A 16,803-nucleotide genomic window follows, 5' to 3' on the forward strand; every position below is an offset into this window, starting at 1 on the left:
TAACATAAAATAAATTTTTTGCATTATAAATTGCAATGAATGCCAGGCTAGAATAGTATTTTCAAAAGCAAGGGATGCCTTATGTTCTTGAAATGAGGCCACCTGGTTAGCTGATAGAGCAGGATTAGCTTCTTATTCCCCTGCTCCATATGTTTGAGCTGCTACTGCACTTGAACATACCGGTACTGACTTTTTGGATAATTCTCTACTTTAGTGACACACTTGTACTTTACAATTTCTCTGAACTATACTTACAACACATATGTAATCATATTTTAATGAGCAAAAATATGGATTTATGTATACTATTTTACAACATTTCAAAATAGTAGTACCACAGTTTTTGTTAGCAATGCATTTCAAAGAGTCAGACGAAGACCGAATCAACCGAATCAATTCTTTACATTGCTGGGCGCGGCCACTGCTGCTGCTCACTGCTCCCCTCACCTCCCAGGGGGTGATCAAGGGTGATGGGTCAAATGCAGAGAATAATTTCGCCACACCTAGTGTGTGTGTGTGACAACCATGGGTACTTTAACTTTACAGCCACCCTACAATATTAACACAAAACACCTTTCTTACAAAATAATTCTAGCTTTGCACACAGAAAAGCATGTTAATCGATAAGTAAACATTTGACACCAGTTTTAGCTTCTATTGAATTCTCATATTAGGGAAGACAGTGATGAGCAGAGAGGTAGGAAGGAAGGGACAAACCACATGGACACTACCCTCATAATTCTGCTACGAATTCTTTCTTGAATTCAATCGCGTTTCTCACTTCTTTTATCAAATTGCAAGTACTCACAGATTTGTCCAAGGTGGCTTATTTTCCAGTCATACTCAATAAAAAAGCACTGAGAATAAGTCACCAATGTGTCGGATTCTTTTATGGGCACTCGATACCACATAATGATACTCAGACAAAATAATGAGTTTGTCACGCGCAATGTTTGGTCGTACAATAATCAGGACGCTAAACAGACAACGGTTCAAACTTTTTGCAAAAACTGAATTCCAATAAAAGTGTAGCGTACGAAACCTGAGGTAGCACTGTTCCTCTCAGAAGTCCCAACCACGAATGTAGTGATAAACGCCATGAAATTAAACCGCGGTAAAACTCCTGACAGTTAGCATTACCGCTTTAAATTAAAGTTATCGTAAAACCATGATTGATAATACTTTGATAAACTCACGGACGGGTGATACTGCTAACTTTACTGAAGAAGCAAGCTAGCGTTAGCTCTCTAACTAGTTTAAATGATAACATGAATGCAAGGGACATAAACATTTTACCTCATTAAGAAACGACATACACCGATATAAAGTTGTGTACATACATTGCTTTCTGAGCAACTAAGCTCTTTGATTGTGTACATTGAAACTACAGGCTGTGCTCAGTTATCACAGAGTGATCGATATATACTCGAAGGAATAGTGACACAGTGACTACAACAGGAAGGGAACATAGACTAGAAGTGAAGCGCAAAACACATGTTTTTAAAACGAAAGAAGATAAACATACCGTATTTTCCGGACTATAAGGCGCACTTAAAATCCTTTAATTTTCTCAAAACTCGAAAGTGCGCCTTATAACCCAGTGTGCCTAATGTACGGAATGATTTTGGTTGTGCTTACCAACCTCAAAGCTATTTTATTTGGTACATGTTGAAATGATAAGTGTGACACATAAGACATAAGCAGTCACACAAGAGATACGTGTAGACTGCAATATGATGGCAGTCACACATAAGAGATACGTGTAGACTGCAATATGACTCAAGTAAACAACACCAACATTTTATATGTTCCATTGAAAATATAGAACATTACACACGGCGGTCAAAAATGTATCAAAATGTTTTAGTGCGACTTTGGTAAGCTATAAAGCCGCACCGTTTGATGGATTGTACTGTGCTTTAACATACAAGTATTATTATGGTGTGTGTATAAGGTCAGACCTATTATCTGGCGTTTTGTTTCACAATATTATGCAAAAGCAACTTTTCTTTCCTTCTGGTACCTGCTGATGTGTATTTGGAATATGCATAAGTCCTGAAAATTTGCGCGCATCCGCCTTTGTAGTCCGTGTCAAGGCCATGTCAATAAGCTTCTTCTTTTTCTCTATCTTCTTGTTATGGGACATTCATCTTCCACTGTTGCCATTTCTAATATAGTAGTGTAAAGTTCTTACTTATATCTGTCAGTAAACTAGCCATGAAAGCGCTAAAACATACCGGTGTAGTGAGTTTACATTATTCACCCAAGGAATTTTAGTTATTAGAGAGTTCCAGTCGGACGGTTTTTCACCGGACACATTTCCGTTATTGTTGTTGTGCTAGTGAGCCACGGATGAGGAGATGCTGCTCCGTTATTGATTTAAGTAAAGTCTGAATGCAATTAAAACAGTTAGCTCTATCTTTTGACACTTCTTCCACTCCTGTCCTTGCACGCTACAGCGGTACAACAAAGATGACGGAAAAAAGACGCTGCCGAAGGTGAGCCACGTAAATAAGACTGCCCACAAAATGGTGCATCCTGAAGAGACTGTCAGGAAGCAGCTTGAAGATGATCTGTAAAACATCATCCATGCAACATTTTGACCAAATAACCACCATTACATGTTATGTAGACCACAAGGAAATGTTTTCAATTTAGAATTTTTTTTTTATAATATGACCCCTTTTAATGCGCCCTATAATCCGGTGTGCCTTTTGTATGAAAATAGACCTGACTAGACCCGCTTATCGGCAGTGCGCCTTATAATCCGGTGCGCCCTATGTCCCGCAAAATACGGTAATAATAGATATAATATGGCTCTTAAGAAACCAGAACAATATTTCATATTTACCGGTACTCTGCCAAGATTTATTTTATTACAAAAAAAAACTTGGTTGAAAGATTTCATTTTGTGTATAAGTATTTTTTGAGCACATTCAACAATACCATGATAATACTGATAACCATGATAATTTTGGTCAAAATAATACCAGAAATTAGATTTACAAGGTAAAACTAATATATGACATAGGCTCATAACATGCAACTCAACACATTTCGGTACTTTTTTGATATCATTTTGAAAGGGACAAGCAGTAGAAAATTAATGGATGGATGAATGGCTTACAGCTTATGAGAACCTCAGATAGAAATTTTCAGAAAATTTGGGTTTTAAAAAAACTGTAAACTGTGATCATCAAAATTATAACAAGAGCTTGACATATTTCACTTTGTATGTAATAAGGTTATATCACATATTAGTTTCACATTTGAAGTTTAATTGCTGAAATAAATGGACTTTTACACATTAGAAAAAAAATTGAGTTTCACCTTCATACTGTAGGTCTGCACTTAGCCAACAAATAACACCAGCATAGCTAAGTGAGCCACAGTTACGTATGTTAAGTTAATAGCCTTTTCATTGAACAAAAACTAAATGATGTAACATGCAGCTTTCACATTGGTATTCGAGTGATTGTTTTTAGCGCTGCAGGCCAAAATTTAAGATGTGTTTCGAAGCCTCTCTCTTGTAAAGAACATAATGTCATGGCTGTCTTGAGTTTCCGATAATTTCTACAACTATTATTTTTTTGTGATAGAGTGATTGGAGCACATACTTGTTGGTCACAAAAAACATTCATGAAATTTGGTTCTTTTATGAATTTATTATGGGTCTACTGAAAATGTGATCAAATCTGCTGGGTCAAAAGTATACATACAGCAATGTTAATATTTGGTTCCATGTCCTTTGGCAAGTTTCACTGCAATTAGGCGCTTTTGGTAGCCATCCATAAGCTTCTGGCAAGCATCTGGTTGAATTTTTGACCACTCCTCTTGACAAAATTGGTGCAGTTCAGCTAAATTTGTTGGGTTTCTGACATGGACTTGTTTCTTCAGCATTGTCCAAATGTTCTCAATGGGGTTTAAGTCAGGACTTTGGGAAGGCCATTCTGAAACTTTAATTCTAGCCTGATTTAGCCATTCCTTTACCACTTTTGACGTGTGTTTGGGGTCATTGTCCTGTTGGAACACCCAAATGCGCCCAAGACCCAACCTCCGGGCTGATGATTTTAGGTTGTCCTAAAGAATTTGGAGGTAATCCTCTTTTTTCATTGTCCCATTTATTCTCTGAAAAGCACCAGTTCCATTGGCAGCAAAACAGGCCCAGAGCATAATACTACCACCACAATGCTTGACGGTAGGCTTGGTGTTCCTGGGATTAAAGGCCTCACATTTTCTCCTACAAGCATATTGCTGGGTGTTGTGGCCAAAGAGCTCAATTTTTGTTTCATCTGACCACAGAACCAAAAGGTCTTATCTTTGTCCATGTGCTCCGCAGCAAACTTTAAACAAGCCTTAAGCTGTCGCTTCTGGAGCAAGGGCTTCCTTCTTGCATGGTAGCCTCTCAGTCCATGGCGATGCAAAACATGCTTGACTGTGGACACTGACACCTGTGTTCCAGCAGATTCCAATTCATTGCAGACCTGCTTTTTTGTGGTTCTCAGTTGACTCTTGATCATCCTGACCAATTTTCTCTCAGCAGCAGGTGATAGCTTGCGTTTTCTTCCTGATGGTGGCAGTGACACAACTGTGCCATGCACTTTATACTTACAAACAATTGTCTGCACAGTTGTTCTTGGGACTTTAAGCTGCTTTGAAATGGCTCCAACTGACTTTCCTGACTTGTTCAAGTCAATGATTCGTTTTTTCAGATTTGTGCTGAGTTCCATTGACTTTCCCATTGTCGCGTTTGTAACCGAGTGTAATGACTGCATCACATAAGCCCTATTTAAATGGGCTCAGAGAAGCCAACAGGTGTCGTCAATCATAATCACTCACATGAAGTTAAGAGGCCATGCCATGAAGCTAATTTGATTTGATTGTAACTTTTCTACATCATCAACATTGATAATGTATGTTGCTGTATGTATACATGTTAAAAACTGACTGCTCTCTCAAAAGTGAATCAGTGAGGGAGCTGATTTATTTTTTCATGATTAGAGGTCATAAACAAGTTCTAAGGACATATAATTACTGTTTGAACATCATTAAAAAGGCAATTTTGTCAAATAAAGAACCACTTCCCTAAACTGTCGTTACATTGATCTTCGTGATTGAATATCTATAAGCTTATCTGTGAGATGTCCGATTTATTTATTCCCTGCTGCAATGGTGGTGAATCTGGTGGAAGAGTTAATCCCCTTCTCTCTTTCTCTCTCTCTCTTCCCTCCCAGATGAGCGTGAAGCAGTCCAGAAGAAGACCTTCACCAAATGGGTGAACTCCCACTTAGGTCGTGTAACTTGTCGCATCGGTGACTTATATACAGACCTGCGTGACGGCCGCATGCTTATCCGCCTGCTGGAAGTGCTCTCAGGAGAACAGCTGGTCAGTGTCTCACAAAAAAAAATCTCTTTACCATCCTGGCACCAAATATAATAATTTTAAGGGTAGCCTTTACAACAAGCTCTTTTTTGTCTCTTCCTTTTGTAGCCAAAGCCCACTAAGGGCCGCATGCGTATCCACTGCTTGGAGAATGTTGATAAAGCCTTGCAGTTCCTCAAAGAGCAAAAGGTCCATCTAGAAAACATGGGGTCACATGATATTGTGGATGGGAATCACCGTCTCACACTGGGTCTCATCTGGACCATCATTCTTCGCTTCCAGGTACCATTCAGTTCCCCGGTGTAATCCCCTTTTGGGGTATGTGGCCATCTAAACTAATTACATAATATGGTTGCAGATTCAGGACATCAGCGTCGAAACGGAGGACAACAAAGAGAAGAAATCTGCTAAAGATGCCCTTCTCCTTTGGTGCCAAATGAAAACTGCCGGGTGAGAAATTACTTTCAAAAGATAAGCCATTTGTTGCATTGCTAAAGCCGCTGAAATGTGTGTGTCACATCAATGATTTATCACCTCTGCAGCTACCCCAATGTCAACATCCACAACTTCACTACCAGCTGGAGGGATGGTCTAGCGTTCAATGCCATCGTGCACAAACACAGGTCATTGACTTCTACTTGGACTTGATGTGGCTTGCTGCATGTGTAATGAAATTAGCTATATTAAATTCATTTTAAAGGGGAGTTATTAAAAAAAATGTCAAGTATCTTAATTTTTTTTACAGTTGTATCATTTGTTGCACTACCATCGCACTTCTCATGGGTGTTTCTATTCAGGTCTTCTCAGTCGGCAGTATGGATAAAAATAAAACTGGGAGCAAGATGACCTAGATCACAGAAATAATAACCCACTTATCTTATATGTTGAGCCCGTCTTGGTAACTCACTTGCACATCCTTTTGGTAATTGTGCCACATGAATAGATTATGTTAACTGAATGATTCAACATAATTGAAGGGAGTTAGGGTGTAGGACACAGTGTGTAAACCATCATGTTACCATAACTACTACTGCAGAGGAGGCCGCACATTATATTGTTTATCATAGGTGCCCTGCATGCCTATTTTCTGATCCTTTTCTAATCAGAGAGTAATCGTGTTTGTAATTGGTTTTAAAATGTGTTTCAAGATATCGCTTGCTGTTTGTTCCTATTAAGATAATAATTGTCCCCTGGCCTCCCCCTGCAGACCTGACCTGATTGAGTTTGACAACCTGAAAAGGTCCAACGCTCACTACAATCTACAGAATGCCTTCAATGTGGCCGAGAAGGAGATGGGCCTTACTAAGCTCCTGGACCCAGAAGGTGAGTGGGTAAAGCCACTACAAACACACAAAGCCTTATGTAACTCGCACTGCCAGTCCATCTCCATTCACTACATCGTTAATCCGGGGGCCTGATTGATAGTTTACCAGGCTTAATTATAGCTCAGACAACATCACATCACATGTCAGCCACATTGACATCACATAGTTTCTTTTTGAATATGAATGAAAAGCATTTTTTTTCAAAGGTGTGGACTCGAGTCACAAGACTTGGACTCGAGTCAAACTCGAGTCACAATTTTGATGACTTTGGACTCAACTTAACAATATCATCAAAGACTTAAGACTTGACTTGGACTTTGACATCAATGACTCTGGACTTGACTCTGACTTTGGTCTGACGACTTTAAAAGACTTGAGAAGTTTGGTCTTGGACCAGTATCTATTAAGTTAAAGTACCAATGATTGTCACACACACACTAGGTGTGGCGAAATTATTCTCTGCATTTGACCCATCACCCTTGATCACCCCCTGGGAGGTGAGGGGAGCAGTGGGCAGCAGCGGTGGCCGCGCCCGGGAATCATTTTTGGTGATTTAACCCCCAATTCCAACCCTTGATGCTGAGTGCCAAGCAGGGATGTAACAGGTCCCATTTTTATAGTCTTTGGTATGACTCGGCCGGGGTTTGAACTCACAACCTACAATTAAAAAAATGTAATTCTTGCTCACGTAATAATTTGCATATTAGCGGAATCTCGGGCTCATGTCACAGCAACAACCACGGACAATTGGAAAGGGTGAGCAGTGACACTGGGGTCAAGACGTGTTCTAGTTTTGTTGGACCGTAAGTTTAGACTGCTTGTTGTGTAGTTACTTCCTCGCCTGTTTTAAGTTGCGTGCATACTGGTAACGTCATAAATGTCAGCAAAACGTAAACATTAACCACTGCGATACTGTGGGAAAAATAATGAACAATAACTATCAATAAACATGTCATAAAACAAAACTATATGTTATAAAACTAGGGCCTCAAAGAATGACAGGAAACCGGAACTCCCCATAGATATTTAATTGCAGGAGCAGTCTGCTGTGACATGACTATATGCTTACATCTTAGTTAGGGCAACTGTCACCAAATGCAATTCATGTAAATGAGAGTTAATCATAACTCGCTCATTTTTCAACTGATTTTCCTGCGGTTTACTTCATTGTCAAAATGTGTACGGTACTAGTAATGCAAAAATTTTTTATTTAAAAACGACCTTATTACCGATGAAAGCTTATTCCAAGTTTAAGGGGCCATGTTGGTGCTTGGATATAGTGTTGTGGGAGTACTTCCTGTTGTGAAAATGGTTATTTACACATGCAGCAGCAAAGTAAAGTGTTTATTGTTAACATACAAGTGCTGCTCAATAAATTAGAATATGACCTAAAAGTTTATTTATTTCAGTGATTTAATTTGAAAAAGGAAACCTGTATACACATTTATTACACACCGACTGCTATTTTTCCAAATGTTTATTTATTTAAATTTAGATTATTATAACTGAAAACTAATTAAAATCCCAAATTCAGTATCTCAGAAAATTACAATATTACTTATGACTAATAAAACAAGGATTTTAGAAATGTTGGCCAACTGAAAAGTATGAACATAAAAACTATAAACACTCAAAAGCACTCAAGACTTGATCGGGGCTCTTTTTGTAATACGGCGTGGCATAGAGTCGATCAGTCTGTGGCATTCCTCAGGTGTTATTAGAGCCCAGGTTGCTCTGATAGTAGTCTTTAGCTCCTCTGCATTGTGTGGTCTGGCGTATTGCATTTTCCTCCTTACTCATACATTTTCTATGGGGTTGAGGTCAGGCAAGTTTGCTGGCCAATTAAGGACAGGGATACCATGATCCTTAAACCACATACAAGTAGTTTAAGCACTGTGTGCAGGTGCAAAATCCTGTTGGAAAATGAAATCTGCATCTCCAAAAAGTTGGTCAATAGCAGGAAGCATGAAATGCTCTAAAACTTCCTGATAGACGACTGCATTGACCTTAGACCTCAGAAAACACAGTGGACCAACATCAGCAGATGCCATCGCACCCCTAAACCATCACTGACTTTGGAAACTTTACTGTAAAATTTCCACCCCAAACCATTACTGACTGTGGTAACTGCACACAGTGCCAAAACTATCAGTACCTGGTTTAAGACCATGGTATCCCTGTTAATTGGCCAGCAAACTCACCTGACCTCAACACTATAGAAAATCAAAGCGTTATTGTCAAGAGGAAAATGCGATATGCCAGACCCAACAATGCAGAAGAGGTAAATGCCACTATCAGAGCAACCTGGGCTCTCATAACACCTGAGGAGTGCCACAGACTGATCGACTCTATGCCACGCCATATTGCTGCAGTAATTCAGGCAAAAGGAGCCCAGACAAAGTCTTGAGTGCTTTTGAGTGTTCATACTGTTCATGCTGATACTTTTCAGTTGGCCAACATTTCTAAAATTCATTTTTTTATTGGTCATAAGCAATATACACATTTTCTGAGATACTCAATTTGGGATTAGTTTCAATATATAATCATCAAAATTAAAATGAATAAACATTTAAAATGTATCAGTTTGTGTGTAAGGAAAGTTTATAATATACAAGTTTCACTTTTTAAATGAAATTACTGAAATTAATCAACTATTTGGTCATATTTTAATTTATTGAGCAGCACCTGTATATGCTGTTCTTTTTCCCTATTATATTGAAGTAGTTCGTATGTGTGAGTATTTTTCTTACCTGATTCCTGCTCTGTCACACCGCTAGTGAGGACAGTCTTGTGTGTAGTGACTTTCACATTCGTGTCTTTGCAGTAAAACTAAGTTTAAAGCATGAACAACGACATTTAGAGTCATAGAAACCTATATCACACTGGGTTTTAATGTAATTAAGATTGTAAGACAATTTAAAAAAAAACAATTGATATGTAACATGCACCTGGGGATAGGTTGATTGGCAACACTAAATTGGCCCTAGTGTGTGAATGTGAGTGTGAATGTTGTCTGTCTATCTGTGTTGGCTCTGCGATGAGGTGGCGACTTGTCCAGGGTGTACCCCGCCTTCCGCCTGATTGTAGCTGAGATAGGCTCCAGCGCCCCCCGTGACCCCGAAGGGAATAAGCGGTAGAAAATGGATGGATGGATGGATGGAATTGATATGTATGTCAAATATAATAAAATTTTACCTTTTTAAATGGCAAATATTTTAGTGACTATGAATACTTAACGGTGCCTAAGACTTGAAAGTAGGCACCCTTAATGTTGAAAATGACTATATCGTGAGTATTCGAGTATACGTTCTCACGCAGTTGCTTTTAGCTGCGGGCATTACACTACCGGCGTTTCTCACTCTTTCTTGTCTCTCCTTCTCACAGAGACATAAAACAAGTGCACCTTGTTACATACGTCACATACTGTCGCGCGTGCAACGTCATACGCTCTCGCGGAGCAGAGTGGTAGCGGCATGGGTAACGTTACTGTGTGTGGTGCAAGCGGAACGGTGCGAGTGGTAATACGAGAGAAAGAAAGATGCGAATCTGGTAACAAATGAAGGAAGAAATAATTCCCAAGAAAAACAGCACGGGGTCCATCGTCTGCCGGTGGTTTGGATGTTGAACAGACAACCGTAATACTGTATGTCAAGTATGCGGCAAAAGCGTTGCTACAAAAAGTAGCAGCACTACTAATTTGTAGCATTATTTGAAAAGTCACCCGCTAGAGAATAAGGAGTGCTTGAAACTCCGCATGTCAACATCTCGGCCGGTGCCACGTCCAACAAAATGCCGAAGCAACCAGCACTGACCCAATTGAGCCTGGCGTCTTCCATTTTCAGATCAACGCCCTATGAAAAAAATAGTCAAAAACAGAAGGAGATAACGTCCGCAGTAACCTACCACATAGCGAAGGACATACACTATTTGATTTCCTATTATGCAGCTCATTTTTATTTGACAATTATTGAAATATCTTGTGTGACATCATGCACAAAAGTGCACTTTATTTGTTTTAAAATATTATAGTGGCGTTCTGTACAAAAAGTTCACTCTAATTTTGTGTTGTTTTGATTTGTCATCTTAGTGACATTATGCAAAAAAATGCACTAATAGCTTGTTTTAAAATGTCTCTGACAATCTTGCACTTTCTGTTTTGAAATTACATGAATGTTTGTGCCACTGCTTAATAACTGTTTAATAAATACAGTTTTGGTAAATTGACTTAGTTGTGATTTCCCTCTGCATGAAAGTTTAAAATGAGCATATATTAATGCAGTATGAACAATAATGTTTTAATGTAGACACATAGAATCATCATGCTGGTGTGATTATATGCATCAAGTGTTAATTCAAGGTAAAGGCAAAATATCGAGACATATATCATGTATCGTGATATGGCTTAAAAATATCGAGATGTTAATAAAAGGCCATATCGCCCAGCCCTACCTGAAAGGACTCAAAAATATCAAGATGATGACTTGAGATTTGACTCAACCTGTCCTGTCTTGACTTGAGACTTGACTTGGACTTGTACGACTTACTTGAGACTTGAATCGAGACTTGGGGTTAAAGACTTTAAACTTATTGAGACTTGCAAAACTCTGACTTACTTACTTCCCTCTGCTCTTTTCCCCCACAGATGTTAATGTGGATCAACCGGACGAGAAGTCCATCATTACCTATGTAGCGACTTACTACCATTACTTCTCAAAGATGAAGGCCCTAGCAGTGGAGGGCAAGCGAATTGGCAAGGTATGCATGCAGAGTTGAGTGAATACACATTATGGAAATACTTGGCTAGTTGCCTTCATCCACATGCCTCTCTTGCAGGTTCTGGACTATGCCATTGAGGCGGATCAGCTTATAGAGAAGTATGAGACCTTGGCTTCAGAGCTGCTGGAGTGGATTGAGCAGACCATAGTGACTCTAAACGATCGGCAGCTGGCTAACTCGCTCAGCGCTGTGCAGAATCAGCTTCAGGCTTTCAATTCTTACCGGACTGTGGAGAAACCGCCCAAGTGAGTAACAGAGCCCAACCATCCATCCATTTTCTACCGCTTGTCCCTTTCGGGGTCGCGGGGGGCGCTGGAGCCTATCTCACATCTTTATAACAATTATTATTATGACAGTGGTGAACCCGGTTATGTTTGATTGATATGCAAAAGTTGGGAAGAAGATTTTAGAGCACAGTTTGTTTGTCTCCACAGATTTACGGAAAAAGGAAACCTGGAGGTTCTTCTTTTTACCATCCAGAGCAAGATGAGAGCAAACAACCAGAAAGTTTACATGCCAAGAGAAGGGAAACTAATCTCTGATATCAATAAGGTATCATTGTAAAATACACATTTCCATGCATCAATTATTCCTCGTTACAAAGTGTTGCCTACATGCTGTTTTTACCTGTATGTGTAGGCATGGGAGCGGCTTGAAAAGGCAGAGCATGAACGTGAGCTGGCCCTCAGAAATGAATTAATCCGCCAAGAAAAGCTTGAGATGCTCGCGGCACGGTTTGACCGCAAGGCTGCTATGCGGGAAACATGGTTGAGTGAGAATCAGCGCTTGGTGTCTCAGGTAAGTCAGTGGAATCCCTCTCTAGCCACAGATACTGTACATTCATACTTTTACTGGGAAATATTAGACCCAGTCTACTAAATCTGTGTAATTTACTTTTTGTAACGCTCTCAAAATTAACTTACATTTTCTTTTTTGAACTCTAAATCTGGTAATACACATATTGAGCTACTCAAAATGTGTATTGGCCGTCTCAGGCAAAAAATTTTGTACAAGGTTTCTTTGGTGAAATGACTTGTTTAAGTAACAGCACTAAAAGTAACTACGGTAAGATTTTATCATAGAATTAGCCAATAAATGAAATATAGCCACATCACATTTTGCTAATAGCATGTTGACGCTCTAAACACATTAAAGTGATTCAACACGAAATACAATCTAAAAAAAAAAGAATAAATAATATACAAAAAAATTTGGAGGAGCAAGACTGTGCTGAGATTTTGTCTTGTTGAAATATCATAGAATATACTGTATACAGTAATGAATGAGACCTTTCTATGGCCTGCAGAGGAACCAAATGATGCAACTGCCTATGGACCATGTGACTTGAGGAATATTCCAAATGTTTTATTGTTTGGGTAACCAGACTCAGTGAAATCTCTGGGACACAACTTATGTTTGAATTTTAACTAAATATTTGTTAAAAGACATCAAATTAAATTATAGTTAGGATAAGGAGTGACACAATTCTGTGAAAAATATTACATTTCTGAATGATTTCAATTATTATATTTTGTGATAAAGTCAAATTTTAGGAAGCAGTGCAGGCAACAAATTGTATTTTCCAGTGTTTAGGGTAGTTTAAATTCCTCTTTTAAATTGTGTTTATAAATAATTAAATCAGATCACTGTGCAGTAATAATTAAGTAAAAAATCTGTTAAGTTTATTGTGCATTTATACATTTTACTAACTGGAGAGAAAGATGGCACCAATTCGGTGGAATGACCCAAAATTATTACTATGTCCACAGGACAATTTTGGAACCGACTTGGGCGCGGTGGAAGCTGCCACACGTAAACATGAGGCAATTGAGACAGACATTGGTGCATACTGGGAGCGCGTGGCCGCTGTTGAGGCTGTGGCCAAAGAGCTGGAGGCAGAGCGATACCACGATGTCCGGCGTGTGCTCGCAAGAAGGGATAATGTGCTTCGTCTCTGGGAATACCTCAAGGAGCTTCTGGCAGCACGCAGAGAGCGACTAAATGCCCATCGTGACCTCCAGAGGCTCTTCCAAGAGATGTGCTACATAATGGACTGGATGGCTGACATGAAGGTATTCCCGCCTCCAAAACCGATAATCCTTCTATTGGCTTTGAATGGAAATGTAGACACAACATTTTACAATAGATAGCCAATTACACTGCTTTTATTTTTACCAATATGCCATGTTGTGCTGTGTTAAATATACTAATTCTGTATTTTTGTGTGTAGAGTCGTCTCCAGTCCCAAGATAGTGGCAAACATTTGCATGATGTTTTGGACCTACTTCAGACACATAATCTAGTAGAGGCTGATATTTCAGCTCAGGCTGAAGGAATCAAAGCAGTGCAGGGAGCGGCAAATCGCTTCACTTCCCATGATCAAGGTGATTTTACAAACATTATTTTTGCTCATTCTGTTTACAATTTCTATACCATAAGACATCTAAGATCCATGCTCTGGCCTTTTAATTGCCAGCTTACAAACCATGTGAGCCAGGACTTGTAAGTGAAAAAGTTGACCTGCTGGGCCAAGCCTATGAGGAGCTTGGTCAACTTGCGGCACAGCGCAGAGAACGCCTTGAGGATTCTCGTCGCCTGTGGCAGTTCCTGTGGGACCTGGGCGAGGAGGCAGCCTGGATTCGAGAACAGGAGCAGATTCTTACCAGTGGGGAGTGTGGCCGGGACCTAACTTCTGCCCTTCACCTAGTCAGCAAACATGATGCGTTCACGGATGAAATGGCAGCCCGCTATGGCCCTCTGAGCAACAGTATTGCTGCAGGGGAAGCTTTAGTTGACGAGGGACACTTTGGAGCCCCGGAAGTCACAGAGAATATCAAAGATATCCGTGCACAGTGGACACATCTGGTGGAGGTGGGTGCTGATCACAATTATTTTGAAGGGGAACTGCACTTTTTTGGAATTTATCCTATTGTTCACAATATTTATGAGAGACAACATTCTAATTTGTAATAATTGCTTCGTTCTAGGTGGCTAGCAATGCAGATTATGGGAGCAATCCTATAAGTTACTTTAAAAATGCATCCAAAAACCGCCAACAATACTTCATTTACGTTCCGTAACCTGTATAACAAACTGTACCAACATTGTTATTGTAAGAGTGAACACTGAGGAACTCTTTTTCTAGCGTAGTTGCACGTTGTCTTGCAACGGCATGCTACGACATTAGCCGTAAACTAGCTTTTGCGTCAGCAGCTGAGTGGCTTTTGAGTTTAAAAATGCTCAACACAATTTTATAGGACACAAATTTGTACTGACTTAAAAACATGAACAATCATATTGCAGTATCCTTAAAGTATTAGCCCACATTTCATGTTTTGTTTTGTAGAGATCTATATAGACAGTGTATGTAGTTGTACTAACAATAACATGATGTGCTGCATGCATCATGATCAATATTATAGTGACTCACTAGATGGACAGTTGTCTGCTTCTTCCAGCTGGCCGGGGACATTTTTTTCTGGTTTAGTTTGGGTAAGCACGCCATTTATGTCGGCATAGCTTGGCTCTAAGTTCCACATTTGCCGTTTCTAGTCACACCGACCTCTGCTTCCTTCTGCTACAACATTTTACCCTCTCTTCATGCTCTCTAAGCTTCTATAAGCAGCAGTTCATCCTCTGTATATTCAGCTTAAAGAAAAGGTTGTGAATCCTCATTTGTCCGAAAATAGTCGTGTTAGTTGTCTGTTACCAAGTCATCCATGTTTAGAACACTCTCCCGTTTGTTTCCGGAAGTAAGAACACACATTTGTTGCCGGAAGTCGGAATTGTGTTGCTATGGAAACGATGGAAATGACCAAAATACGGTAAACTTTGTACATATTACAAATAGTTATGAACGTGTCTGTTACTACATTATATATACTGTACATTCACAGCGTGTATACAAAACGTTGATGGAGGGTTTTGAAGACTACAATGGTGACTCATTAACCGCATCTTTGAAACATTTTTTATCATATTTAGTATCCTAAGAAAAACACACGCGTGTTCTTTTCTCTCAAAATGATTGTTAAAACAGGCAACATTTTAAAAAAGTACAGTTCCCCTTTAAAATGTTTGATAAGGTTTGCCCCATACACTAAATACAAGAAGTTGGCAGTTTGTTATTGTTACTTATATGTTCTTCCTATTTCTCAGACAACAAAGCTCAGAGAACAGAAGCTTAAGGACTCAGTGGCCATGCATCAGTTTCAAGCAGATGCTAATGACATGGAGGCATGGCTAATGGAAACTCTAAGGCAGGTGTCTACTCAGGAAATGGGTCACGACGAGTTCTCCACCCAAACTTTAGCTCGCAAGCAGCGAGAAATAGAGGAGGAGATTAAGAGCCACCAGCCCCTCATTGACTCCCTGCACGAGCAAGTCCAAGCACTGCCACAAGCCTATCTTCAGTTCCCCCAGGTATGCATGCGCTGTTTTTTTTACATACATTTCAAATGATGTCATGTCTTAAATTATTGTTTATTGTCAATGTAGGTGGAGGGTCGACTACCTGCTATTGAGCAGCGCTACAAAGAGCTACAATCCCTCTCGGCGGCTCGGCGACAGGCACTGGAAGGTGCTTTGGCACTTCATCGCATGTTCAGTGAGGCAGGCGCCTGCCAACTCTGGGTGGAAGAAAAAGAGAAGTGGTTACATGGCATGGAGATCCCGAACAAACTGGAAGACTTGGAAGTGGTTCATCAAAGGTCAGGAACATGAATAGATGCAGAATATCACCTAAAACCACGGTCATATACACCAATATTGGACAGCTTGCTTATATACATTATGTATGTCACAAGTAAGGATGCAATGATTATACATTTTGACTGTACGACTATAGTCCTATATAGTAATAATTACGGTTTCACGATTATTATGCAGTGAGTAATTCAAATGTATGAAATAACAGTCTTTCTTTAGAGATTTTGATATGTTATTTATTACTGTCGGAAATAACAGTAATCAAATAATATTATAATAACAGTACAAAATAAGAAATATAAACAACAAATAATAATGAATGCATCAAATAATTAATAGTTGTATTACTAATACAAGATTACTAATATAATTCTAAGATCAAATTTATTGACCCCCCCTCAGGGAAAATGTTACTCATAAACTAAAGTGATATTGTTATCAACTGCTATCCATGCCTATTTATTCATTTTAATAATATATTTATGCTGTGTTGATTATTACTGAAGTGCACAGTTAGATCCCATAGATACAAGCTCCTGTTGTTATGTTAGTGTCAAGGTGACTTTCTTTTGCATTTTAAAATGGAAAATGGCATCTGCATATAAATTAAAA

General features: G+C 39.3%; 1 protein-coding gene across 5 annotated transcripts in view; it reads left to right on the forward strand.

Moving 5' to 3' along the window:
- The window catches only part of sptbn2 (spectrin, beta, non-erythrocytic 2), a 79,167-nt gene that overhangs the window by 40,985 nt on the left and 21,379 nt on the right, over positions 1 to 16,803 (forward strand). For all 5 annotated transcript variants that reach the window (XM_061962319.1, XM_061962320.1, XM_061962322.2 and 2 more), the window contains 14 exons: positions 5,235 to 5,386; positions 5,492 to 5,665; positions 5,742 to 5,833; positions 5,926 to 6,006; positions 6,591 to 6,706; positions 11,351 to 11,463; positions 11,542 to 11,729; positions 11,919 to 12,036; positions 12,124 to 12,282; positions 13,254 to 13,556; positions 13,715 to 13,868; positions 13,961 to 14,355; positions 15,643 to 15,906; positions 15,982 to 16,193. In XM_061962319.1, the coding sequence (XP_061818303.1) occupies positions 5,235 to 5,386; positions 5,492 to 5,665; positions 5,742 to 5,833; positions 5,926 to 6,006; positions 6,591 to 6,706; positions 11,351 to 11,463; positions 11,542 to 11,729; positions 11,919 to 12,036; positions 12,124 to 12,282; positions 13,254 to 13,556; positions 13,715 to 13,868; positions 13,961 to 14,355; positions 15,643 to 15,906; positions 15,982 to 16,193 (2,521 nt within the window). The remainder of the gene's footprint in view (positions 1 to 5,234; positions 5,387 to 5,491; positions 5,666 to 5,741; positions 5,834 to 5,925; positions 6,007 to 6,590; positions 6,707 to 11,350; positions 11,464 to 11,541; positions 11,730 to 11,918; positions 12,037 to 12,123; positions 12,283 to 13,253; positions 13,557 to 13,714; positions 13,869 to 13,960; positions 14,356 to 15,642; positions 15,907 to 15,981; positions 16,194 to 16,803) is intronic.

Source organism: Nerophis lumbriciformis, linkage group LG09 (genome assembly GCF_033978685.3).
Source record: "Nerophis lumbriciformis linkage group LG09, RoL_Nlum_v2.1, whole genome shotgun sequence".
Taxonomy (NCBI): domain Eukaryota; kingdom Metazoa; phylum Chordata; class Actinopteri; order Syngnathiformes; family Syngnathidae; genus Nerophis; species Nerophis lumbriciformis.